Raw genomic sequence first — 26,489 nt, 5'->3', positions numbered from 1 at the left:
CAGCTAAAATTAAAGTTACAGCCTCTTCTGTTCCCATGAACTAGATCAGTGTCCGTCACACAGCAATATAGGCGGTGGCAGTGAGAACTAAGAAGGCCATTCTTCAGTCTGGTTGTCGGTACCCCTTAAGCCATCAGTGAAACTATTGAGCTGTGACACTCCTGTCAGCATTTGTTTATGTCCTCTTATTAGGGACTTAATTTACAGTCAGCTCTCGCCTTTGTATGCACTGGTGAGAACTAAACCCACCAGATTAGCTTAATAATCAGCCTTTCCAAATTTTAAAAATGCAGCCTTGTTGAAATCAGACACATCCTGTGTGTGTGAAAATAGCCCCTGTTACATGCACATGCTATGGGTGATCAAGCAAGCTCTGCACAGCAGGCATACTTTTCCCAGAATACTGAGGGATCACTTATTCGAAGGGGAAAACTAATAATAAATCCTCTTAAAAGGAAGAAAAAAATCACCATATTATGCAACACTTTCCATCAGAAATGGCTGTTTCTGTAAATGAGGGACAATCATTTATCACAGGACCGATTGTATCTCCCTCAAAACAATCTGATCGGGGGAATTAAAGCAAATTCTTTCAGTAGTTGATTAGATTATATGAAAATATAGACACATGGCATTTATTTGGTTATGATCTCAGTGACCTATCAAACAAACTACTTCATATCTACCAAAAAATTTCTGTTTTTCTTTCTTTCAGGCGTCAGAGGGCTAGAGAGAGACAGCAGAAACTGCTTGCTGAATTTGCCTCCAGGCAGAAGAGTTTCATGGAAACAGCCATGGATGTCGGTAAGAAAAGGCTGACTGATCTTCTTTTTTGCCAGCTTGTTATGTATACTTTCGAGTTTCTGAGCTTAAAAATCTTAAATATGATATGTAGCTAAAGTCTGTTTGCAGAAAAGCAGCAGCAGTAGCACCAGCTTCATGATCATGGCTCGCAGGCGTTTGACAGTTATGAAATGAAAACTGCAAAAAAACAATGCAAACATGTGCAATATCATATCACAGTATTACAGTCATATATTTCTCACCACATGGCGGCATAACCCAATCTCAGCTGTTCCCTGCAGCTTGAAGTTTTATGAGTTAGTCTGGACAAGTAACACCAAGTTAAATGGCAGATATACAATTATATGCAAAGGGTGATGTGTTTCTGCATCGCAAAGTAGCACAATTACTTAGTCACCTAAAAACACACCACAAACTACAGTGTAAATAATACTGTACTATTAATTGATTCTAAATTAATAATCAATACAGAATTTATGAATTAGATATTAAGGATCTAAGTTAGTCAATCTAGAATTAAAAGCAGCAAAGACAGAATAAATCCATAGATAAGCTGTAGCAAGTTTTCCACGACGCTTGGATCAACCATCATCTTCAAGTACTTAAACTGTGAAAAATGTGAAGTATTGATTAGTATTGTCTGCTGTACTTTGTCAGAAGTTATTAGTAAATAAGAAAACGATTCATTGCATATTTTTTTTTTAAACGTCCTTATTTTACCCTTAATTTCTTATATTTTTGCGCAGTACTGCAGGAGGGAAAGACCTTTTAAAAATCATAAAACACATATTACCACTTTCTGTTTCAAGGACATTTTGCCACTGTAGCCCTTGAAGCACTGTTAGCTAAAATAAACTCATCATTGCTGTATGTTTTTCACTGGGGCAAGGTGACAGTGGGCCGAGCCCGTGCGTACGAGAGTCTCTGCAGGCCTTTCAGGAGAAATTGCGAGTAGGGTGATCCTGTGGGAGTGTGGGTGGCTGCTGGCTGTGAGGGCACATAAGATCAAAGCACTAATGGTAGACTGGACTCCCAGGGCCCCCCTCTGACACAGCATGGTTAGCAAATGAATAATGGCCGGTGTGTTCAGAAGGACTGTTCTGATGTCTTTCTAAGCACTCACTGCCGAGCCAGAACACCAGCTGCAGTCTCAGTGCTGGATTTTCACAACATAACATGAGTATTTCCATTATGTTGGTGACAATATCAGCACAAAGAAAAATTATTATTGTTATTATTATGATTATTGTTTATTCAGTCTCCTCCTTACTCTGTTAAACAGACCCGTCTGTGAAATGCTGTATCTGTACCAGAAATACTCTGGATCATTCAGAGTCAACTTAGTGCTGTTTTTTTGGGAAAAATTTGCAGTTGAAATTTTAAATGTTACGTTTTAATTCACCACACATCAAATTCATGTTTCCTCTTCTGTATTGCTGGAAGCAGGATTATCAAAGATGCAATCTTTAATTAAGCCAAATGGATGCAATTCTATGTAGATGTTATTAAGATAGTTTGTTAACTAGGATTATTTTAGTAATATGTTGCAGTAGGACGGCAGCACAGTGATGGGGCCGTTAGCACCATTGCCTCACAGCAAGATGGTCATGGGGTTTTAAGTGTCTGGTTCTCTCCATGTTGTCCTGCTTCCTCTCCCAGTTCAAAGACATACAGTGGGGCAAAAAAGTATTTAGTCAGCCACCGATTGTGCAAGTTCCCCCACTTAAAATGATGACAGAGGTCAGTAATTTGCACCAGAGGTACACTTCAACTGTGAGAGACAGAATGTGAAAAAAAAATCCATGAATTCACATGGTAGGATTTGTAAAGAATTTATTCGTAAATCAGGGTGGAAAATAAGTATTTGGTCACCTCAAACAAGGAAAATCCCTGGCTCTCACAGACCTGTAACGTCTTCTGTAAGAAGCTTTTCTGTCCCCCACTCGTTACCTGTATGAATGGCACCTGTTTGACCTCATCATCTGTATAAAAGACACCTGTCCACAGCCTCAACCAGTCAGACTCCAAACTCCGCCATGGCCAAGACCAAAGAGCTTTCGAAGGACACCAGGAAAAGAATTGTAGACCTGCACCAGACTGGGAAGAGTGAATCTACAATAGGCAAGCAGCTTGGTGTGAAAAAATCAACTGTGGGAGCAATCATCAGAAAATGGAAGACATACAAGACCACTGATAATCTCCCTCGATCTGGGGCTCCACGCAAGATCTCATCCCGTGGGGTCAAAATGATCATGAGAACGGTGAGCAAAGATCCCAGAACCACACGGGGGGACCTGGTGAATGACCTGCAGAGAGCTGGGACCAAAGTAACAAAGGTCACCATCAGTAACACACTACAACGGCAGGGAATCAAATCCCGCAGTGCCAGACGTGTTCCGCTGCTGAAGCCAGTGCATGTCCAGGCCCGTCTGAAGTTTGCCAGAGAGCACATGGATGATACAGCAGAGGATTGGGAGAATGTCATGTGGTCAGATGAAACCAAAGTAGAACTTTTTGGTATAAACTCAACTCGTCGTGTTTGGAGGAAGAAGAATACTGAGTTGCATCCCAAGAACACCAAACCTACTGTGAAGCATGGGGGTGGAAACATCATGCTATGGGGCTGTTTTTCTGCCAAGGGGACAGGACGACTGATCCGTGTTAAGGACAGAATGAATGGGGCCAAGTATCGTGAGATTTTGAGCCAAAACCTCCTTCCATCAGTGAGAACTTTGAAGATGAAACGAGGCTGGGTCTTCCAACATGACAATGATCCAAAACACACTGCTCTTGAGAAGATCTGCATGGAGGAATGGGCCAAAATACCAGCTACTGTGTGTGCAAACCTGGTAAAGACCTATAGTAAACGTTTGACCTCTGTTATTGCCAACAAAGGTTATGTTACAAAGTATTGAGTTGTATTTTTGTTATTGACCAAATACTTATTTTCCACCCTGATTTACGAATAAATTCTTTACAAATCCTACCATGTGAATTCATGGATTTTTTTTTCACATTCTGTCTCTCACAGTTGAAGTGTACCTCTGGTGCAAATTACTGACCTCTGTCATCATTTTAAGTGGGGGAACTTGCACAATCGGTGGCTGACTAAATACTTTTTTGCCCCACTGTACCTGGCATGAAGTTAATTGGAGGATATGAGTTGGCCATAGTTTTGAATCTGATGGTTGCTTATGGTTGCCTGTCCCTCTGAGTTGGCCCGGTGATAGACTGGCGACCTATCTGAGGTGTACCCTGCCTCTCGCCCTATGCCAGCTGGGGTAGACTCCTGCTCCCCCTTCCGCAACCTTAAATTGGATAAGGAGAGGAAATGGATGGATGGATGTTGCAGTGGTTTAGCTGTCATGGTTTTTGATTTGGGGTCTATTTTATAGTTTGAGTCTAACCTTTTCTAAGAACTAGGCGCCAACCTTAACATGCAATATTTTTAGGAGGGTGCCACAAATGAATGCTGTTGCTGGTGTGCTAGCTGTCTTGCTTTTTGTGCGTGTCTGTGTGTACACATGCACGTACGTTTATGGCTCTATGTACTCAGATGGCCTGAGGGTACAACTGTAGCACTGACATCTAATGCAAACAACTTTCATTTCCTCAGGAACACGGTGACCTCTCCTGCGAACACGTTTTCCCAAAAAGCAATAAATCAATTTGTAACACAGCTCGACATTTCCGCGATGTTTATTGCTCAAATTGGACACAGTTTTTAACATTTAAAATGAATTTCACATCAGTAAGTAATTTCTAGCACTGTGCCAGACTGACAACAAATCCCATTTTAGTTCCCAGTATTTTTAAAACCCCAGTGTGTATGCAGGAAGAGCACTGAGGGACATGCTTTTATTGAAATCAGTACAGATGTTTCCATTACAAGTAATATCAGAATGAGAGTCATATCATGGGTTTCACTTTTTGCTTTCCTTCCAGCACTCACAAGCTAGCATGCCATCCCAGTGTCATCTGATAATACTCCAGAAAGCTTCTTTGTATGTCAGACCTTTTTGTCTTTGAGTGTCAAATAAATGTTCAATGAGACTGAGGTGGGAGATTGTGAAGGATAGTCAGCAGCACTTCTCGGTCTTCTTTGGTTTTCAAGTAGTTTTTGTGAAGCCTTTATGTGTTTGAGTTCATTATCCTGCTGTAGTGTGAATCCTTTTCCACAGAGATGAAAACCAGAAGGTATGTTAGGCCTCTTAAAAAATCAAGAGGTACTTCTCCTCTGGAGGGTGTAGTCAAATTGTCCAGGCCACTCCAAGCATTTGGCCTTGTTTTCCCTTACAGAATGAGGTTTAGAGACACTACTAGATAGTGGTACTACTTTATCTTGCGAAGTTTTTTTGCTCTGATAGATCACGCTTTGGATCTGTGGAAGGGATACAACCAAATGATCCTTGACAAAGGCACTGACATGGTCAAACATGTCTTCTTTTTTTAAATTATTTAAAACCAGCATACTTTTTTTTTTTCGTTTATATTTTTTTTTACTGTGATAGTTTATTGGGATAGGAATAAAGTTTTTACACTTCAGTCATAAAAGGCTGAGTATTGTCGTCGCTCCACCGGACAAGTGGACGGCGTGGACACCTAATTTTGTGTATGTGATAGCTCGAGAATGAGGCAACATAGTTCAAATCTCAGTGAGCAGGTCTCAAGGTCAGAGTAAGTTTTCTGAAAATCTTGTGAATATGGTTGAGAACAAGATGACATAGGATTTTGAAATCAGTACCATAGGTATATCTACTAGGAGGCTGAGGGGTAGCATCAATGGTTGCCAGTATTTTTAAATGTGATTTGATTTTTTTATTTTTATTTTTTTAATTTTGTTTTGGAGCCCAGTGTACAAATTTTATCACCCTGTTTCCTTTCTGAGCTTTTGTTGTTTTACATTCCAGTACTAGGAAGTGAAATTAAAATTTTTACTCTTTACTGGAAGAGTAATGTTGCTTAATAGAGTTTTTTTTTTTTTCTACCTGAGTGGCTTGCGGTGACCTCGCTTTATTAAACTATTAAACTGTTGATTTGATTTCTGGTCTATGCAAAGAGAAACCTTTCAGGAATCATTACCTTCAAGTGTTTTTTTTATATTCTGAATGTTCCCAGAATTTCTTTTTATAGTTTTTAGTCATTGTTCGTTTCAATTTGTGTATTTATATATATTTTTTTATCAATATACTTTTTTCAACACTGTTACGTTAAATTTTGCATGAAATGTTTGTCTTTTTGTCTTTATTGTGGCAGAATCCCCTGACACTGAAGCAGCCATGGACTTAGGAGCATCTGAAGTGATGGAGTCTGAGATCCTTTATGACTGCGTCATCTGTGGCCAGAGTGGACCTTCCACTGAGGACCGACCCACTGGCCTAGTAGTTCTCCTCCAAGCCTCTTCAGGTAATTCATTTGCCAGCAATTACATCTTCCAACATGAAGCTCCTGACCTTGAAACTAAATTTGCTGTCAGTGACCATCAGTGGATCACCTATATCATTACTGTCTTCAGTGACTGGACACCAGTCTTAAGTGTAAAAGTCTAAATAATAATTTATTGGTTTGAAAAATAATTGACAAATTATTGTGAATAATCCTAGTTAGCAGCCTGGATAATGTCTGCCCACTGCCACAGAGTGCAACTTTTCTCACTGGAACATCTCATCCCACATGTTATGTCTTATTCATGAAATGTTCATCATATTAACTTAAAATCATTGTGGCTGATGGTTGTTTCTGTGTTGTAGTGCTCGGGCACCGCTGCAAAAGCACGGAGCCTAAAAATCTGCCGACGAGCGACGAGGAACACGTTTACCCAGCAGACACGTGCGGTGCAGCTAATGATGTCAGGCTCACACTCATGCAACAGTTCTTCAAAGATGTACGTGATTCATAGAAAATACTGATGCCTATACACAAAAGATTAAAAAAGTCACAGATCACTATTGTGGATATGGATTTATCTTAAATCTTAAAATAGCCTCTTACTGAGATCTATTTTAAATGTATGTCACTAAAGTGAGAATCTACACCTGTTCTTAGGTGTTGAAGCTGTAAGCTTAAATTTGTCTAAAATGTTATTTATAGGCCTCTGTGACATTATGTGTGTTATTCTCTAAACAGTGATCACTCTGAGTATTGAATATAATAAATCCAAAGATGACCATTTGCTTCATAAAAACTAAGTAACACAAACTTATTTACATTTGTTTTATTCAGTTTGTTAAACTTCTCAGCACCTTAAAATAAAATACATTTTCCTGAAAGACAGGAGCCTGAAGATGTATTTGCATACTGTTTTTTTTTCTCTTATGATTTCTGCAGAGTTCTTGTCTGCAGTCAGTGTCAATAGGTTGGGATGGTGGCGTCTATGTCCAGACCTGTGGACACACTTTGCATATAGATTGCCATAAGTCCTACATGGAGTCTCTGAGGGTGAGGATAAGCCTGACCTCATGGAATAATTGTTTGCTTTAATGCTTTATTGGTCAACTATGTCAGTTGATTAATCATTCAGACCAAGATCAAGAGTCTCTGTTTCCTATTTGTCTGATTTTTTTTTTTTAAACCATGTTTAATTGGAAATTAAAATTATATGATGATGTTTGGAGCTAGAGCCTTATATGTTTAGACCTTTCAGCTGAAAATGCTCTTAACTATTGAGTTTAGATTCTATACTGTAAGTCACATTTGATGATTTATTTTTTTTTGTTTGTTTGTTTTTTTTCTGCACTCCCAGAATGACCAGGTCCTCCAGGGTTTCTCTGTTGACAAGGGCGAGTTTACATGCCCGTTGTGTCGACAGTTTGCCAATAGTGTCCTCCCCTGTCGCCCTGGGAGGGGCACCGAAGCCGGTACCTGGCACACACCCACAAACAAGAAGACGTCTGTGCTCGTAAAGGAGGTGGAAGAACTTCAGGAGAAACCTGGCCTGTTCCCAGTAAGTTTGATGATTAAACCAGACGGCATGTCTTAAAATCTATACTCTGCATTTAGCTAGTGGCCACATTGGCAGTGATATTAATGACTGAAAACAGTACTTTAGATTGTAGCGTTGATGGAGATTGAAACAGGGCGGTTCTTTTTCATAGACTGTTCTCTCCTTTTTTTTTGCTAAAGCTAGATTGATGCCATTTTAACTCTAAAAAATGCCAGTGTTTTATTGTCTTTTTCAACTTTTTGTTTGCACGTGACCTGTGCACCAGACATTTTCAGCTTTCAGATTACCACAAATAGACTTGAAATATCTGCCCAATTTGTTATTACCAAAAAAATAAATAATTAAATACAAGCAAATGGACATTTTCTTTGAATCTTTGCAGTGCATTTGTCCCATTTATCATGTAGTTTCACTAGTCCAGCCCACTTGAGATCAAAGTGGGCTGTATGTGGCCCATGATGCAAAATGAGTTTGTAACCACTGCTTTAGGTTAATCGGTACTTTGACTTATTGTTGTTTTTGGTCTTAATCTCCAGACGGAGTCTAATTTGAGTAAAGAGATGGAGTTAGTAATCAAAGACATCAAGAACACCACCCAGAAGAAGTACATGGACTATGGCAGGAACCCTGGCTCCCCTGACAATGATTTCCTCTTCATGTATTCAGTGGCAAGGTAAGAACCAAGTTATAGTGGGATTTAAAATTTAACACTACTTATTTTCCAGGATTTTAACATTAATAACTCCTCTGTGACTGTGCATTGGAAAAACCTCCATTTTTGGAAACGTTCAGAGCAAAAATACAGGGAAAGGTCAAATGTGATTAATAAATTCAGAAATTAGGGGAAATAGGGGCTTGGAGCTGTGGAAGGGATAAGATGATAATCTGTTAAACTAGTTGCTTTTTTGTGGAAAATGATACAGCCCACTTTCATTCAGATCAGAAGCATTAGCTTAACTTCTGTTGTTTGTGAACTAGTAGTCTCTTTAACCTGCTTTCCAGTCTTAAAGGATGCTGCATGAGAGTATTCAGTTTACAAGTGACTGTGATTGTGTCTTGTTACATTTTTGTTCTGTGTGACATTAATAAACAGAATTCTTCTGAACCCGTTTGTCTACATCAAACAGACCTTTTACCTTATGGCAGATTGCACTTGAGTATAAGGAGCTTTGTTAGAACTCAGCCCTTCAATCGCTGAGCAGTTTTTCGCTGTATAGAGGAATACTTGCCACCCTGAATACTTTTTTTTTTTTTTTTTTTTTTTTTTTAAAAGGTGTATATGGTGTCCTTCTAGCCTTTATGGATTCTTTTTGATTCACTGCATTCCTTCATGGAGCTCCTCTTTCTCCACAAACTCACACAGTTTTACACACTTGAACACACCGCTGACTGTTGGCTGCAGCGCTTAAGATACCTTTCTGCTCTTTCTTTTGTCGGTTAATGTCAGATCTTCAACTTGAATAGCAATGATCCTTCATGCAAACAGACAGTAGAATCCTCTCTTTAGTGTGAACAAAGTCTTCTCTAGTTTTTTACTCCTGAAAGGCTTCTGAATAACTGATACTGAAATTCAGTACTGGAGTTTATAAGTTGTACAGCAAAAAATTTGAACCGAAATGCATAGTTACTTGAGTTGTTTCTCTTTGTGCTTCTCATTATTGGTCTTAAAAGTGTTTTCCAAACCAGTATAAGCAGCTTTGTCACGATAGTCTGCAGTAAAATAATACTCACTCTTACTCCCTTCCTACTGATTATGTCTGATTGAGAATACAGTGATTACACACTCTGAATGCATCTTTCAGGTGTTTCTTCTCACCAAGTTATGGCAAGCTCGCCAAATCACAGTCTCTTTTCTGCTTGTCTTGGGATTAACTAGCAGTGTGCAGTATTAATTGCATCAATCATTAGCCACAAAATATACTGGAATGGCTGAAAAGTCAAAATTACACAGTCCTTTCTCTGGGTTTTTTGTATGTTCTTAGCAGACTGGTCACAGGTAAGAGAAATGACTGCCCTCCAGTTCACCTTGGGGTCTCTGACTCCACCCCACTCCCATTCCAAAAACTTTGCCCTTTTTGAAGCGTAACCACCGAGGCCTTTTGCCCACCCAATGCTGTGGTTCCCTCAGCCCTCCGCCCTGAACAGAATGATCCCTTGAGTGTGTCTGGGTGCCTGTTGGCTCTCTGAAGTTCAATGAACAGCGCAAATTGCCTGAGGAGTGGAAAATTCCTCTGTCACAGGGGTGCTCTTATCAGCAAAAGCCAGATGGAGCTTCACCGTGGCTGCATTATCTAAGTGAAATTGCTTTTTCTCCCAGGAAACCCGAGGATTTGCCCCCCTCCTCATTGGCCCACAGGAAGAAATGGCCAGTGATAGGCTGAAAACAGGCCCAGATCAGTCTTATTTTAGCGATGCCTATCTGTTTTTACCATCAATGTACTTTTTACCTATTTTTTTTTTCAGTGTTTTAGTTCTCTGTGTGAAATAGCATGAATTAAAATTCAGAAGGAAAAATGTGTCGATATGCATGAGAAATCCGTATTGGGGATTATGCACGAACTGTATTCGGAAAGGCTTTTATGCTAATGGTTTAGCTTGTGCAAAATCAGTCTTGGAAAACTGTCACTTATTTGATATGGAATTGCTGCTGCAAAACAGACGCATTAAATAGCGTGACTAGGCAGCATCCTTCATCTTCCTAATCAAATTGGTAAAAGAGCCAGGGCATGTAACCAAAAGCTGAATATGTTGATCCTCAGCCATTTATGCCAATATACACACACACACACACACACACACACACACACACACACACACACACACACACACACACACACCTTCCCTCACAGACATCTGTGCTCTCTGCTGTTGTCCTGTAAGGAAGTTGGCTTTTTTTTTTTTCTTCTTAAGGGGCAAATGTCTCAGTTTATACAATTGGGCAATATTAACACCTATTAATAAACATGCATTTCACATGAAATAAGTTTGCTAGGTCAAAAGTCAAATATTCTTAAATGGATGATCCATGTAAGCTATGATGCTGTTGATGCTGCTGCTCGAAGAACAGAGCCAGCTGTGTAGACGAGCCTGGAAACCTCTTCTATCGTATTGATGCAAACTTGTAAATGGTGCTTTTTATAATGTTTAATTGAGTCTTAACACTAAAGAAATCTGCTTTAGCTCTGGTATATGTATACAGTATAGTACATTTATGTCTGCTGCCAACTTGGTTCAGTCTCTGTTTAAAAGGAGATTTTGAATCTTAGACTTTCACCTGAATATGTGCAAGGGAGATGTATATGTATTTTTGTGCATGTCTAGTGTGTTTCACATGTGTACCAGCTGAATTGTCTAATATGTGTACCTCCTGTCTGCTAATGCTCATGTCTCTGTCACCTCAGGACAAACCTGGAGTTGGAACTTGTGCATCGAGGAGGAAACTTGTGTTCTGGAGGAGCCAGTGCAGCTGCGAAACGCTCATGTCTCAGTGAGTAGCTTCTCCCTCACTTGCTCTTATTTTTATATTTTTATCATTGTATTGGATCCTATATTCCATACCATGTGTGACACTTGTGGCTTGATACTACTGCCTCTTTTAAATGTTAAAAGAATTACAAGTTAATGAAATTCAAAGGAACAATTCAAAAAAATATATCTTGATTTATTTTAATATTAACAATCTGTGTCTCCTATCAAACATACAGAAAGACGTGTGTTTATAACAAAATGTTTTCTCAGAAAAAAAAGGGCCACAACATCAAAAAAGTTCAAAAACAAATCAATTAAAAGGATAGAATGAAGCCAAAATGACATGGGTCACAACAAACAAGTATTTCTGTTAGATCTGAGGGTCCAAAAATGTTCAAAAATGGTCCCCAGGCTGGTTGAATCTCCTCTAAAGCATGACATGAAAGTTAAAACCACAGTCTAACCAAAAGTTCTCAGGTAAGGGGATTTTTTTATTACACACACTGGATAGCAAAAACACCCTATCACTGAAAGCAGACTACTCCTGGGTGAACCAAGGCCAATACAACAAACGATAATGGCTGTATTCCAAGGAACAGTATACATAACTTTTTTGTGTAGTTTAATGCTTCATCACGTTTTTATTATCAGATTTAGCCTATACGTCTATGTTAACAGTTCATTTTCCCCAGTAATGATCACGTATATACTTTTATTTCTGAAACTGACACAGAAACCATGATACAAACTACAATATCATATCAAACAGTTGTTGAAGCAGACGATTGATGTGCAGACATTCGCCTTTAACTTAATGAGTTTCAGAAGAGTGTTGTATTAACTGTTTAGGAATGCAGTTATTTTTACACATTTTGCTTTTTTTTCTTTTAAACCCCCTCTAACGAAAATCAGTTGATGAGCTTAATGTAGTTTTTGGAAAATTGTCTCATATGTCGTGTTTACAGTGTAAGACAAAGTTGGTGCAGGTAAAGAATAAAATGTAAATCTTTGGTGGCGCAATAACCGATTCTGAAATGTGTTTTTAGGTTTAATATCAGTTACAGTGACGTGTTACTACAGGTGGATGTATCCTATTCTCCTATATCAGCTGGTATGTAATGAATTGTCTGACTTGCAGTCAAACCCATTCTTGGATTTGACTTCTATTGCTGAGGGGGGAAAAAAACAACCCAACAACAAAGGGTCGATTAGAAATGGCAGGAAAGGATAGATGGTGTCCCAGGTGAGCAGTTGGAGCAGTCGGGGTAAATGAAGCTGACAAATGGGTCAAGTGCTGACTTAGTTGATTGTGTCACAGCTGACAAGGGCATATGTCTAGGGCAGGAGGAAAACTGTGATCTTAGCTGAATCTCAAAGGAAAATCAGAACATTGCATTGAATTATCAGTTCTTAGAAGATAAATTAATCTCAGATGTAATCAGTTGTAAAATATAAACGAATAAAGGATGGATTATTGCAATAGGAAGTGTGAATGGTGAGTCTGGAGAGAGTTAAGGTTGTCGTGTAGCCTACACGCCATTCTCCATTTGTTTAATTGTTCTGTCAAAGTTGCGACTGCTGCAGTGAAACGGCCTGTCATCCCTGAGTGGCTGAAAAGAGATTTCACACCAGAGGTTTGCCATTTTTGAGCTACATTAACCATGTAGCCATGCTGACAGCCAAATTTACTCAGTTGCAGTACATTAGTGCTCATTCTTCTTAGGGAAATGGATTTAAAGGGAAAACAGCCGACGTCAGCTAACTGTGAGAGCCCATGGGGGTTTTCCTAAGCTTGTTTCCCAGTAGGCGTTTGGTCTTTTCAAATGACGAGGATACGATTGACCACAGAAGCAAGCGCTCTTCAATTCCCCTGAGATGAGCTAAATCAAATCTGCAAAGTCCAGGCTTGAAAGTGGCATCAGTTCTGGGTTTATTAAACTGCAAACATTTGAATTAATCTTGGGGACTACATGGCTCCTACTGTGCAGCGACATTAAAGGCGACACGTGCTGACCTCAGTTGTTGGTCTTCTAGTACACGGTGAGTGTCAGCGGTGATATTTGTGTTCTTTGATTGTGTGTGGCTGATGTGATTTTTTTTTTTTATTTTTTTTTACATGAAGACCACTGTGCAGTGAGATGTGAGTATTCAGCAATATTCCCTCAGTGGAAGTCTGTGCTGACAGTTTTAAAGATCTTTTTCAAAACGTGGTTATGGTTTAATAAATCTCATGTCTGACTGGATTTTAGCTGCTTTGGTTTCCGGCTTTGGTTTTAAGGGTTTACCCACTGTCCATCCGTCTGCCCATCTCCTTAACTGCTTTTCCATTTCAGCATCCCGGTTCTCTCCGGGTACTCTGGCTTTAAAGCCAAAACTCAGTACTTATTATCATTCACGGAAAATGGGGGAAATCAAAATGAAGGTGGGGAGTAGGGTTGATCAGATTGAATAAAGGGTTAGGAGTGAGAGACAAGAAGACTTGCTGATGGAGCACCGCAGTTTTAATTACATTAGTATATGGGATTTTAATTTCTGTGATCTAGCATAAGAAACAACAATCGTTATTGGAGACATCTTTCCTCCATTTCTTTCCTATGCCGGGTTAATTCCTGGTAAGAGGTGAGTGGTGGTGAGGGATGAGAGGAAATGGGCTCTAGTGAAGACAAATGGTTTTCAATTGAGAACTGAAAGACTCTTTGCTTTTTTTATGCTGTGCCTGTTTTTTACCTGTGGGGGGCAGTGTTGCTCCAAGTATAGGTGGCACGCACAAAAGTCAAATTTGCAGTGGTGATTATTTGAAGCACTTTGCTGCATTACAGCGTGATAATTCATTGTCAGCCAGAATCCAACAAGATTCATGTTGGTCATTAGAAATGTTAAACAGAAATATGTTGCATATATGTCTGTACCTCACAGTGAGACTATATAAAACTTGGTGGTTTATTGGAACTAGCATAATTTAATTTTGAGGTTGAGGTTAGATTTAAGAAAGCGTGATTAATTTGTGCCAGTACTCCACTTTGAAACATTATAACTAAATTCTAAATAGTCGGACAGTTCCCTGCTTTTTGTGTCTCGGCATACATTTTGGCACTCGAAAGGAGTCCAGACAAAGACAGTTGAGGCTCTGAGGTGTCCTGCTATTAAAGCATGCGTATAAACATGCAAAACTGTGTGCACAGGAGGTCTGTCTTCATGTTCCATTAGTTTCACATCGAACAGGTGCAGCCCGACTGAAGAGTTTGCTCAAGGCTATCGAAATAGAGTGAGTCCATCTGGCCTGGCCTGGTTTTATCTGAGCCGAGCATTAGCCTACAGTCAGCCTGAGTCAAGTGCTTTCATCGTTTGAGCTACGTTAAACACTGCCGTGACAATAGACACAGAGATGAACCTCATAATAATGGTGTGTTTTGTCTTTGCCTCTTTCAGATCAGCTGTTTCACGTGTTGGCCATGCACATGCGTCTGTACAGCATCGATTCAGCCTACAACCCCTGGACGAAGTTGACTCAGATTGTACAAATTAAAGAGGCAGAGTGAGTGGCGTAAAGCCTTAAGTACCTCTGCTAATAGGAAATCTATAAATCTTTTCATATGTTGCTCATACCTTCTAGGCTTTACTGGTTCTCACACAGCTCTGCCCCCACCCATCGACATAAACATACAATCAGAGTGCCACTTTGTCCTCTCTCTAAACACCACCATTTCCTCCTGCCCCCAGCCGCTTTTCCTCCACACAAAGAGGTGCTAAAAACAGAAAAGGGACCATGCTTGGTTTCCATAGATACCAATAATTGGTACATCTAGCAAATTACCGGGCACTCCACAGAGAGCGAAACGACCCTTTCGAATTCACTGTACTGAGAAACAACGCCATCACACCAGCAGCGCGCCTCGCCTTTCAGCTCTCCACCTAGCTTTGCACTCATTCACGCACGTCTTTCTCTGCCTTGAGGACTACTTTACATTTGAACATCTTAAAAATATGAATTTTCTTGCATGCTGTAAAAAAAGAAATAAATTTAAGTGCTTCCAAACATTAAACAATACAGTACAAGTCTCTGCAACCTTTCCTCCCTGTTAGTGTTGTAAGACAGCTTTTACACCTGTTACTGTTAAGTGCTCGCAGCCATACAGCACTCTCAGTGGACCCATTTGCCGTTTAAAAATACTTTGTTAGGGTTTTGGGAGGAGCAGTGTCATTGACACCCTTAGGCAGTAAACCCAATATAGTTGGTTATATAGGGCAGAGAGAGATGTTTCTACATAGATGCAAAACATTTCTCTCACCTTATTGTTTATGATTAAACAAGAGTATTCCAGTAAAATTTGTTCGAAGGGACGGAAGGTTGAAAGCTCTCTTTTCTAAGGCTTTCTTCAAGTGCACAAAGGAATTAACTGGCGAGTGGTTTGGTAATGGAAGGTATTATTCTTTAAGTGCAGTTCCTCTAGTGCAAAACCCTCAAGGCCTTTCAAGGGTAGAGCGGAGATGGGGACCTCGCTAAATTGTCAACAGAACAAAAGATATTTAAATGGAGATGTCATGGCACACAAATTGAATATGTAACTAAGGTTGCATTAAAGATACAAGGAACGCCTTTTCAAGCCTTGTATTAATTCAGCACATTTACACAGCAGGACCTTTGTTCTCATACCTTTTAAAGTCCTTTCCACATATTCAATAAATAACATTGCTTCCCTTATCTACCTGCTTATATAGATGGCTTTTTGCAAGTCAGACATAGACATTACACAGAGATGTTCCTTATTACTTTATTAAAATATGGCAGGATGTTTACAGGCAGAGAAGGTCTAAAATTTGCATGATATTTCTGCCACAGGTTGGTCTTGAAATATATTTCACTGTCGAAGCTTAGAAACCTCCGTAAGCACAAATCAAGCTCATCTCCACTTTTAATTGTAAAACTAACAATTCTGACATCTGCTTTATCATTTAAAGTGTTTGAAAAAGAGTCCAGCTGTCTTGTATATACAGGTAGCTATACACAAAGGTCAATCAACAAGAAGTGACAGGTTTTATTATTGTATATGTCTGAAAGACGCATGCAGAACTGCTACAGCTAATCCGTTTGCATAAATTTGGCATTTCTTTTTAATTTGATGAAGGGATACTTGTGCTTTGTCCAGTATGTGCTTTCCGGGGTTTCCCAGATATTTGACTTGAGGTTAAACTTAAGCTCTCTCTTTTTTTTTTTTTGGCAGTTCCTTTGATGAAGAGAGGCCTGAGGTACCCATGCTGTTTCGAGACGTCCCGTCGCTCCTGATTATTTTTGTGTTAACGATGCCCCAGCCTCTGCGTAAAGGTACAGTAACTCTCTCTGCATCATGGCACTACAAGGCAGCAGGGGCTTTCTCAGTGGATGTACCACAAGGGCAGCCCCATTATCAGTCGTAATCCAGGCTGAGGAGAAAATGAGAAGCATTTTGCATGTCTTATCTCGGCTGCTGTTGCTGCTTTGGCTGTGTGTGGGGGGGATCGGGAAGACGTGACCCTGACTATGGGAGTGCTCTCACCTCCTTTGTGGTGCCCTTCATTTCTGCATCTGCCCCATCTTACTTCTAAACTGTGAAGAGCCACCTTAGAGATGATTAATGGTCATGTTAGCTTGACATGTAGCAGGAATCATTAGTGAGTTTTGGAACATGAACAAGGCAGATTTAACAGAAGGAATAGCTTATAAGTGGAAATGGCTGCATTTTAGTTAATTGGATGTATGTTAGATATATTTTTGTTTTAAGGATTACCATATTAGTCTCGAGATGGTGCCACTTAGTAGCACATGGCACACCACTGAGAACTGAAGATATATAATGATTATTACAATGTTCTGGAAGATGGAGAATATACATTTTAATTTTAGAGTGGTGAGAGATGCTCGTGAATTAACATGCACATGCATTTTCAGGTGGATTACTTTATGGGAAATGGAAAGAGCAAGACATTTTCTGTCTCCGAGAGGTCCTCTGCATGTGATTCCTATAATGGGAAAAGCCCAGTTTTTAAAATTCTATGCATAATTGTGTGTAGTGACACTTGTTACAGTGACCAGGACAGAAGCTGTCAGCAACCCCTTTTTCTGCAGAAAACAAATTGCACTCTTTGTTGCTCTTTTCAGTCACCAAGTTAAATACCTTTCAGGCTACATTTTCCAACTGAAACACTCTGCTAATTGCTTTGCAACACAATGCCCCTGTGAATAACAGCCGTCCTCCTCCAGCGAGTGTGTTTGACGAGAGAAGATCTTCATGAATTCAAAGTGGCACAATGCTCACAGTGTCACCTTTTGTCCTTTTTTTCCCCTTTTTTGTAGAGCACTTTACCTGCGTGGTGAAGATGTTGTACAACCTGCAGTTCACTCAGGCTCTGGCTGCACTGTCAACAAAGTTCAGCTCAGAGGAAAGGCAGGCCTGGAGCACATCTGGAGCACTCAAGAAGGTAAAAATGAAATCGCATTAGTGTCGTCGTACTTTTCTGTTTCCCCCCTCTCCTTCGCACAGAGTGGTGGCTGCAGGGGAGACAGAACTACTTGAGTTTGTGACCTTTCTGCTAGTGATGCAGTACACTGCCCATTTCTTATTTTGTATTGATATTTATTCTATGGCATTGTGTTTATTTTTGGCCTTTTACTTGAATTTCTTTGTTTGCTTTGTTTTTTTCCCCCCTTTCTCCTTTGCCTCTCCTGCAGTTCGCCTCCTCCTCTCTAGTCGGTGAATCGGCAGTCATTATGTCAGACTTTAGGCCACAAATAGATGGTCGTACTGCATAGATAATGACGAGCACTAATGACTTAACAAACCTTAAAGTGCTGCTGAAACTGTTGTCACTGTTTTGTGGTTTTCCGAGGCTTAACACATTGGGTCCAAATGACATCTTCTACTTGTTGAACGACTAGAATCCTGATTGTTTGCGAGCACCAGCTTCCAGCACTGTAAATCATTGCGTGTGAGTCGCTGTTCAGCTGTTTTAGGCCCTGCAGTTTCAATTATGTGAATTCCACAATCGACAGTATCAATCTTCATTATCTGGAAAAGCGGTGTTGCTGCAGAGTGCTGCATTAATTGGCAATCTGTCTTCAGTCTATTACCATTGTGTTAGTGAGTGGCTGGTTTGAATGTCAAAAGACGAATAGCCGAAACCCTCCTCTTTGGGGTGTTGTCATCCATAATGGAAGTATGGATTTGTATCTTCCCCCTACACAGTCACGAGCAGTGGAGCGAGGGCATTCACGGGCTTCCATTTTTAAATCTACAACGAGAACAGCATCTACGCTATTGTAATTAAATTGAATTTATTTTTTATTTTTTTTAAAAGATGCAGCATGAAGAAATATCACAGCCTTAAGGAAGGAAATCAGTAGACTTGAAATTCCTCCACTATAAATCTATGACAAAGGACAGCAGACGAGATAAGGTGGCTGTTTTATATTCCACCACCTTCAGCTTGATAAATGCTCGCAGCTTTTGCTCTGTATAACATACGAGCCAAACCGGTTGAATTTTTATCAGAACACACATTCAGTAATGTCTCTACTGCTACTCAGATGTTATATTAAAGAATTATTCTGTGTGAGTCATTATATTCTATAGTGCAGCACATTGTATGCACAACAGAAGGACTGTGGAGAATTTGCTAGAATTATATAGAGGGATTTTTTTTTTACATTGAGAATTATGCTGGTTTAATAGCAGCCATTTCTAATTTAAAACAGTTTTTTAAATGTCCGGCACGGTGGTCTGGGAGCAAACCAGAGAGCATGGTCTGTCTTTGTGTTAGATTGGACACATGTTCATGATGTACTATGCCTCTCGTCCCATCATAGCTGGGATAGCCTCCAATCCCAGCATAACCCTGAATTGGATAAGCAGAACAGATGGATGGAGGGGTTTTGGTTTGTTTTGTTTTTTCTTTTAATGTATTTGAGCTCTTCACTTTCTTAGAAATGATCACACAAGTTTCCAATACAGTCATTAAACAGTCTTTAACCTGACAGCCTCTCTGTGATGTCCAGATATGCCTCTGATGACTGGAAATGCTCAATTAGATTTACACAAGAACTATAGTCACAGAGTGAGTTTGATTCAAGCTACCAACTCTTCCTTGGTACACATGAGAAAGGACAACTTCCCAGCCTGATTTACTCACTGTGTGGAAAACAGTTTAGGCCAGCTCCTGGAGACTCTTAAAGATCCAACACCTGTTTTTAGCTTTTCCTTGAATTCATCAAACATTTTCAGATGTTTTGTACTGAATGGTACAATAGATATTAACGTCTAAGCTTCTTCTTATAGGTTTAAGTTCGTGGAGACAAGACACCAGCAAACACGGAGAGAGACATAATAATATCAAAACAGCAGGAAGATTTGTGTTAATGTTCACCAGTAGATCAAAGCTTATATCTGTTGATCCTCCAAGAGGTTTATGTGTCCGATTAAACTGAGAGTTTTGGCCTTTTTAATGTTTGTCTGCATTTTTATTTTCTTCCACAGAACGCTGCAAATTCTGATAAGTCTTTTGAAGCACTGCTCAGTCATGTTATCAGTGAGCTCTCGAAGGACAAGAGTGTCTACAAGGTGAACTCTGAAGAAGCAACAATGGTGAGGGACTAAAATGACTGCTTAGAGCGTGACTGCCTTCAGGATTACACTCTTTCTCCTCTCTGCCTCTTTCGTTTTCCCTCTAACAATAAATTGCCCATTACCGTGGGAGACTGTGTTTAATATCTCTACTGATCTCTCTAGGGGAGATATACATCACTGTATTATCAGCGAGCTGTAGGCTGATTATTGATCAGGTGTTACTGCTGTTTCCCTCTCCAGCTGAGCTCCAGTGTGTGGTCCCCACAGTCTATCGAATTCAGCCTGCAGCAGTTCTGCCTGCCCTTCCTGCGCCTCTCCTGCCTTTTGCAGCATCACCTGTATGGAGACAACCTAACCGGCTGCTTGGTATGATTCATCATAAATGTCATCCTAAATGTTAAAACTGCCTTTTCAGTCTAACTGACGGCAAAGCGGTTTGGCTTCTTACAGGAGGAAGAGGAGTTTGCATCCTTGGCTGTATGTTTAGGGCTTTTACCCTCCGCCCCTCAGCCTGCCAACACCGTGCAAAGTGCCTCGTGTCTGGAGTGGCCAGTCAACACCTTTGACTTGGTGACGCAGTGGGGCGCTGAGGTCAAAGGGCTCTCTCAGATACATGCTGACGAGTCACTGGTATGTTTATGAACTTCTCATTTTTAACAGTGTGCAGTCAAGCAAAGCAAGTAAAGGTTTCTTAAAATGACAATCAAAAAATACTCACATATTCTATAAGAAATACTTGGATTTTAATTTAACTTAATGTCCCAGATCTGATTCCTGTATTTAAAGTTTAGTTTTCGCCTTTGTTGTACCTCTCACGTGTGTCTAGCTGACCACGTGTCTTGTGGCCTCCTCCTTTGGGTCAAAGTGTAGTAAGGAGATAAAGTCAGTTCATTGCTGGGTGTCTGTCTTCTCCTCCTCAGACCTTGCTGGTCCACGATCCTCAGTGGGCAGCGCCCCGTCTCCTGCAGCTGCCTGACAACTACAATATCATCTTCCAGTACTATCACAGAAAGGCCTGCTCTGCCTGCAAAAAGGTGCCAAAAGACCCCGCACTCTGCCTTGTTTGCGGCGCTTTCGTCTGTCTCAAAGGCGTGTGCTGCAAGCAGCAGGGTATCTGTGAATGTGTATTGGTGAGTTTACCCATTTTAGTTCCATTTTTATCATCTTCAAAGCATTCTCTGTGAGGCCCAGCATGCAGAATTGACATAGCTGCTTGTTGAAGTCGTCAGCTTTTAGCAAACCTTTTTTCCCCCCACACTTGTCACTTTGTAGCACTCCCAACATTGTGGCGCTGCGACAGGCATCTTTCTACTGATAAATGCTTCAGTCATCATCATCATCCGTGGACATCGTTTCTGTCTGTGGGGCTCTGTTTACCTTGATGCGCACGGAGAGGAAGATCGGGATTTACGGTAAGACGCGTAACACCCAGTCACACTTTTTTGTTAATAGATAGCATAGAGTCTTTAGAGCAACTCTTTAAGTACACTTATAACACTTGGTGTGATTCTAGTATGAATTTAAATGTAGTTCCCTTTTTTTTTTTTTCCCTCACTCCTGTTTTCACCCCTCTGGCATGTTTCCAGTCGTGGCAAGCCTCTCTACTTATGTGAGGAGCGGTATCGAGTGTTGGAGCAACAGTGGGTTTCACACACGTTTGATCACATCAATAAGCGTTGGGGGCCTCATTATAATGGACTCTAAGATCTTCCAAAGTCCACTGAAAAACCACATCCCATGATGGAGAAGATTTTTTTTTAGTTTTGTTTTTTTTAGGGATTTTTTTTCCTTCTGGCTTATGTGTCTGCCTTGATCAAAATATTTGGAAACTCTTGCTGTGATAAACACAAACATCCAGCGAGGGCTATTTCTGCCACAGCCTTGGTTTATGTGAAGTTTGGTGTACAGTCATGCCTAAAGATTTAACACGTGTGTGTGTTCAAGTGATTTATTGTGTGGTTTTTCTACAGGGAAAAACAGAATTTGGTGAGATTAAAGTAAAAAAAACAAAAAAGAAAAAGGGGGGGGGGGGGGGGGGGGGATTAAAAAAAAAAAAAAAAGCACAAATTTGCCCACAAACCGAATTGGTTTGGATCAGGCTTTTAAAGTCTCTCCAGTTTATTTGGTTTAAAAAACAAAACAAAAATCAATTGCCAATTGTCCCTGCAAAGTTTGATTACTTTACCACCATTTCTGATGTAAACACATATCCCTATTATTTATCAAAATGTGCTCTGCTGTGCTGGCATGAGTTTCAAGCTCCTGGTAAGTATAGCAATGTTACTGCAGTGTGCACTCATTGTCTGCTGACATGTGATAGGAGGCAGGACAAGTCCACCCATCAACACACTAGAGTTTATTTTGCTAACAAGCAAAGACTCTTTCTTTTATGGGTCTAGTTGCAATCCATCCTCAGGAATTTTTTTTGGGTTTTTTTGTTTTTGCTGAAATACGTTTTAGATATTTAAATAAATGCTGCTGCTCATTGTTCAAGTAATTAATTTTAACTTTGAAGAATTTGTTTTTGTTTTTTTTCCTAAGGTTGTGTTTTGGGTTTACCGTAGATGGCTGGGAATGTTGACTCAAACTCAGTTTAATGGTTAAGGAGGTGTGCGGTCACCAAGTTACACCCACTACACTTTTCATAGCGTTGGCCTTTTCACACTGTTTAACGCAAAACTCCACCTTTAAGGCACTCAGCTGTCTTAAGCCTCATCATCACCACCCCCGTATAAACATATAAGTCTAAACATTGAGGGAAGGCAAAGTGATCTCACTGCACATCTGGTGTCCTGAGTGTCATGCAAGAGCAAAAATGCTACATGAGTTCTGTCAGTGCTCTCTCGAGGTATGAAACTCTGTGGGAGTTGTGTTGCTTCTGTGAGGAAACTGCAGTTCTTGTCACTCGTCTGTCTGTGCCATCAGAAAAAGGCTTTCCCTTTACGCTTCTGATTGCCAGGTCATAAACTGCAGTACAGAACATTTATTATTATTATTATTATTATTATTATTAACAACTATCTGTTATACATCAGGCATCATGTAGTTGTGGTTTATAGTTGCATTCCAACATTGCAAGACTATCAGACTTGAGTATCTGTTGTACACTGTGCATGACATCCTTTAAGCCACCATTATTTAAGTGTCTTAGCGATTATCATCTTTTTTTTTTCCTGGAAGAGAAGTTTCATCCAGCCGTGCCTGCAAGATTAAGGGGGCCTATTATGCTTATTTCCAGCTCCATGATTTTAAATGAGACTTCATTAGAGAAACTTTGCTTCTTCACAGTTCACAAGAACATAAAAAGCCCCTTATTTATTATCATTTCTTCTTTTTCTTCTTCTTTAAAATGTCTCTTCAAGCCTCTGTCAACCTAAAAGCTCACTTTCTTCTGATTGGCTGCCCTTTGCCTGGTGTCCCAAAAAACGAAACCTAGTGCTTGTAAGCTCCGCCTCCTCATCTCATGTTCAAAACTGCAGTTCGGCACAGGAGTTGGGAAAACTGTTGTGAACTGAGCAGCTTAAAGGAATTAGTTGTTATCAGCATCCATCACATCTATGACCCAGTTTATTTCTAAATGACAGAAAAAGAGAAAAGGCGTAATAGGACCCCCTTTTTTTTAATGCTTACTTTCAGTGATGAGCACACAGCTGATATCCCTGATGTTTGGTTTTGAAATGCTGGGTCACATTGTGCTGCATCGCAGAATCTCTAAGGAACAAGTCAACACTTGAAAAACTTCCTCTTGAATTCATGCATGCTGCTTTTGTGTTTTATCCTGTCTCTCTTATTTTTGTTGTACCCACTTCGTTAATGACCGCAACCAAATAGCCAACGATGGGTGTAAATTGTAACTGAAAGCTTTTGTGTGTTTTCCTGTATGAATGGGGAGAGAATACAGTACATTACTGTAGGTGCTGACTCAAACTTTCTGAGTTTGACCAGAAAGTGTGACTTGGGACATTTAAAGCAAAATGTAACATATGTGAATAAAATATAAACACAGTGATTGTGTGTCTTTTTTCATTTTTTATGATCATCTTGAACATGGATCTCAATCCAATATATCTCCTTTGGGATGTGGTGGAACAGGAGATTAATATTTTTCTTTCATTTATCTTATCTTGGCTTATTTCAGTCTCTTTTCACTATTGTGACTTGTAGAGGTAATGCAAATGTTATGACACGTACACCTCTGAGCCTGAACAGCAAATTCTAATCTTTCAGACTTTACTGTATTATTCCTGCTGTGAGAGGATGCTGCCATCCTTCTCTGGGGGTAGACTGGTCTGCAACAATGTTTAGCTAACATTCCCACAGGAAGATTATATTGAAAAGAAATGATATTATTTACTGTGCTGAGTGAAGAAGTGGTGACTGGTCATTGTTCAACTCATAATGAAAACTGCAGGTCTCTGGGCCATTGGTGCTCAAATCCGAGGAGGTAGAGACAGACAGATCTGGTCAAGTTTTCAACAAAGACGAGAATAGAGGTGCTGCAAAAAAAAAAAGTTGAATATATTATAAAATCCAGTACTCAACCATTATCATTATAAAAAAGAAAAATTACAATACAATTGCAAACAAGTAGCCGTCTGTGCTGGTTTCTCCTTGCACTGCTCCATCTAGTCTCTGGCCCAGTGCTCTGAAAAAGAGGTTTCACTGCCATGTGACTGAGCAGGATAATTGGTGTGAGGCCCTCTGGGTAAAGACCAATGGTCACTCAAAGGCTTTGTTTGCTACCAATTAGGCCAAAAAGAAGTAAGAAAAAAAAAAGTAATCTGCACAGGCTGGGAGTTTTTATGAAGGACACAGCTGAGACTGAGACCGTGTCACCAGTGTCAGGCTGGGAGATGCTGCTGTTACAGGCCGTCCTCCGGGGGGCATCACTCGACATCTCCTTCTTTTCCCCCCACGCAGGTAAGTAAAACGCTGCTCTCCACAGCATGAATAGACTATTCAAGGTTACATCAGGTGATACTGGTCAGCCAGTAAACCGCTTCCGGTCTGCAGGACAACATGCTCAGGTGTCCATACTGTTAATAATTAAAGTCTTTGCTGAATAAACAGGGAAATTACTTCGCATATGTTGCTATGGACGGTAAGCTGGGTCTAAAGAGTTGATTCAGACAGTGTGCTTTAGGCCTTTATTAAACTCACGGAGATGGAGATGCAGCTGTGCAGTGATACTCTGTCTTAAACAGTTTCCTCTTTTGCAGATGACAGAGATGGAAATACTGAGGCGACAATGTCGAGGTAGGTACGAGACTCCTCATCTGTATCGCTAAAAAACAACAACAGCAACAAAATGCACAGCCCTAAATCTTAAACCTGGATATCTTTAATCACTGTGTCAGTTTGGTTTTACTTTACTCTGTGAAATACTGTAAACCAGCAATCATTCAGGGAAGAAACCGGAAGTTAGATGAAAAAAAAGTTAAATAGGCTACATTATGATAGTTATGCAAAAATCTCAATATATAAAACACTTTTTGTGTTTTACACTTACTTTAGCTTAAAATGCTCCTTTTTCTTTTTCTTTTCTCTTTGTCTCTGTTCATTACCACAGTGGGTTTAAAGCAGAACAATAAAGATGTGAAATGTACACTTCCATCTTTAGTACAGAAGCTTCATCACACTCTGAATTTCCTTCTTTTATAGGCTTTGCCAGACCTATACCACCTTCAGTTTTGTCTTTACTTGGTGAAAGACGTGGTCAGGTGACTGACTCTGATGTTTAAGAGTATTCTCTTTATTGCCGTTAAGAAGCATTGGGCTTGAGCAGGAAGTATAACTCCATGCATTTAAGATGATGTCCTGCTTCTGGTCAATAGACATCAGTGACCCAGTTCAGTTGGCAGTTAAACAGGCCCATACTGTCACACCACCTCCTCTGTGTTTTCAGGGGGTCTGTTTTGGATCACGAGCCCATTCGAGTCTTGTTTTCCCATCACTGTGTACAACTTTGGGCCAAGTTCATTGATCCAAAGAATTTCTTTTAGAACTAGATGTTTTCTAGCGACTATTTTGGCATGTTGTTTGCATCTCTTTAATTGTAGACTTTCACAATAAATACACCAAAAGCCTCAGAACTGCTGTTGATTTGGTTAGATGCTGTGAAGTGGTTTTTCAAGTAAAAGATTCTGTAATCACCCTCTTTACTGCATTGTTGATTTGGCCACTTCGGAAGCTTCCTGTCTCTCTGATAGGTCAGTTTGGTATTTTTTCTGCCTTATGGTAGCCTTCTTTAGTCTTCTTTACTTGGTCTGATGCCTCTTTGTGCCTCTATGTTATGAATTCTCATTCTTAACAGCTGCCGAACTTAAACAACTGGAATCAACTCCAGACTTTATATGCCAATAATGTGGAAACAGACCACACATGGCTCAAAGCTGCATGTAAACTGTGTAAAAATGAACACACCTTATAAAAAAAAAGTTTTTAAACCTGTTTCTTAAACCCCTTGAGTTAAAGTTTAAAGTGTACAATTAAATCACTTGCTGATTACATCATGTGTTGGTGTCCATACACGACACTGTGTGAAACACTTAAAGACCTGACTTCAGATAACACATTATTAGAGTAACACTAAAGAAAAAAGCACTGGGTCACATACACATTACATCAACAGGAGCTGCCTGGCCATGGAAACTCCGGCCATGAAGCTCCCAGCACAC

At 40.1% G+C, this 26,489-nt stretch overlaps 1 protein-coding gene across 2 annotated transcripts in view; it reads left to right on the top strand.

Moving 5' to 3' along the window:
* The window catches only part of ubr3 (ubiquitin protein ligase E3 component n-recognin 3), a 38,981-nt gene extending 17,135 nt beyond the window's left edge, over nt 1–21,846 (top strand). For both annotated transcript variants that reach the window (XM_087830184.1, XM_087830183.1), the window contains 16 exons: nt 716–804; nt 6,061–6,210; nt 6,555–6,688; nt 7,132–7,242; nt 7,547–7,747; nt 8,284–8,420; nt 11,149–11,234; nt 14,645–14,750; nt 16,438–16,538; nt 17,547–17,671; nt 19,723–19,830; nt 20,053–20,178; nt 20,263–20,442; nt 20,733–20,942; nt 21,085–21,224; nt 21,399–21,846. In XM_087830184.1, the coding sequence (XP_087686310.1) occupies nt 716–804; nt 6,061–6,210; nt 6,555–6,688; nt 7,132–7,242; nt 7,547–7,747; nt 8,284–8,420; nt 11,149–11,234; nt 14,645–14,750; nt 16,438–16,538; nt 17,547–17,671; nt 19,723–19,830; nt 20,053–20,178; nt 20,263–20,442; nt 20,733–20,942; nt 21,085–21,224; nt 21,399–21,516 (2,122 nt within the window). In that variant the 3' untranslated portion in view covers nt 21,517–21,846. The remainder of the gene's footprint in view (nt 1–715; nt 805–6,060; nt 6,211–6,554; nt 6,689–7,131; nt 7,243–7,546; nt 7,748–8,283; nt 8,421–11,148; nt 11,235–14,644; nt 14,751–16,437; nt 16,539–17,546; nt 17,672–19,722; nt 19,831–20,052; nt 20,179–20,262; nt 20,443–20,732; nt 20,943–21,084; nt 21,225–21,398) is intronic.
* Nucleotides 21,847–26,489: the final 4,643 nt, after the last annotated feature.

This window comes from Neolamprologus brichardi, chromosome 16, assembly GCF_056152115.1.
Source record: "Neolamprologus brichardi isolate AB-2024 chromosome 16, ASM5615211v1, whole genome shotgun sequence".
Taxonomy (NCBI): domain Eukaryota; kingdom Metazoa; phylum Chordata; class Actinopteri; order Cichliformes; family Cichlidae; genus Neolamprologus; species Neolamprologus brichardi.
Note: the sequence above shows the minus strand (reverse complement) of the source record. Positions and strands in the feature narration are given on the sequence as shown.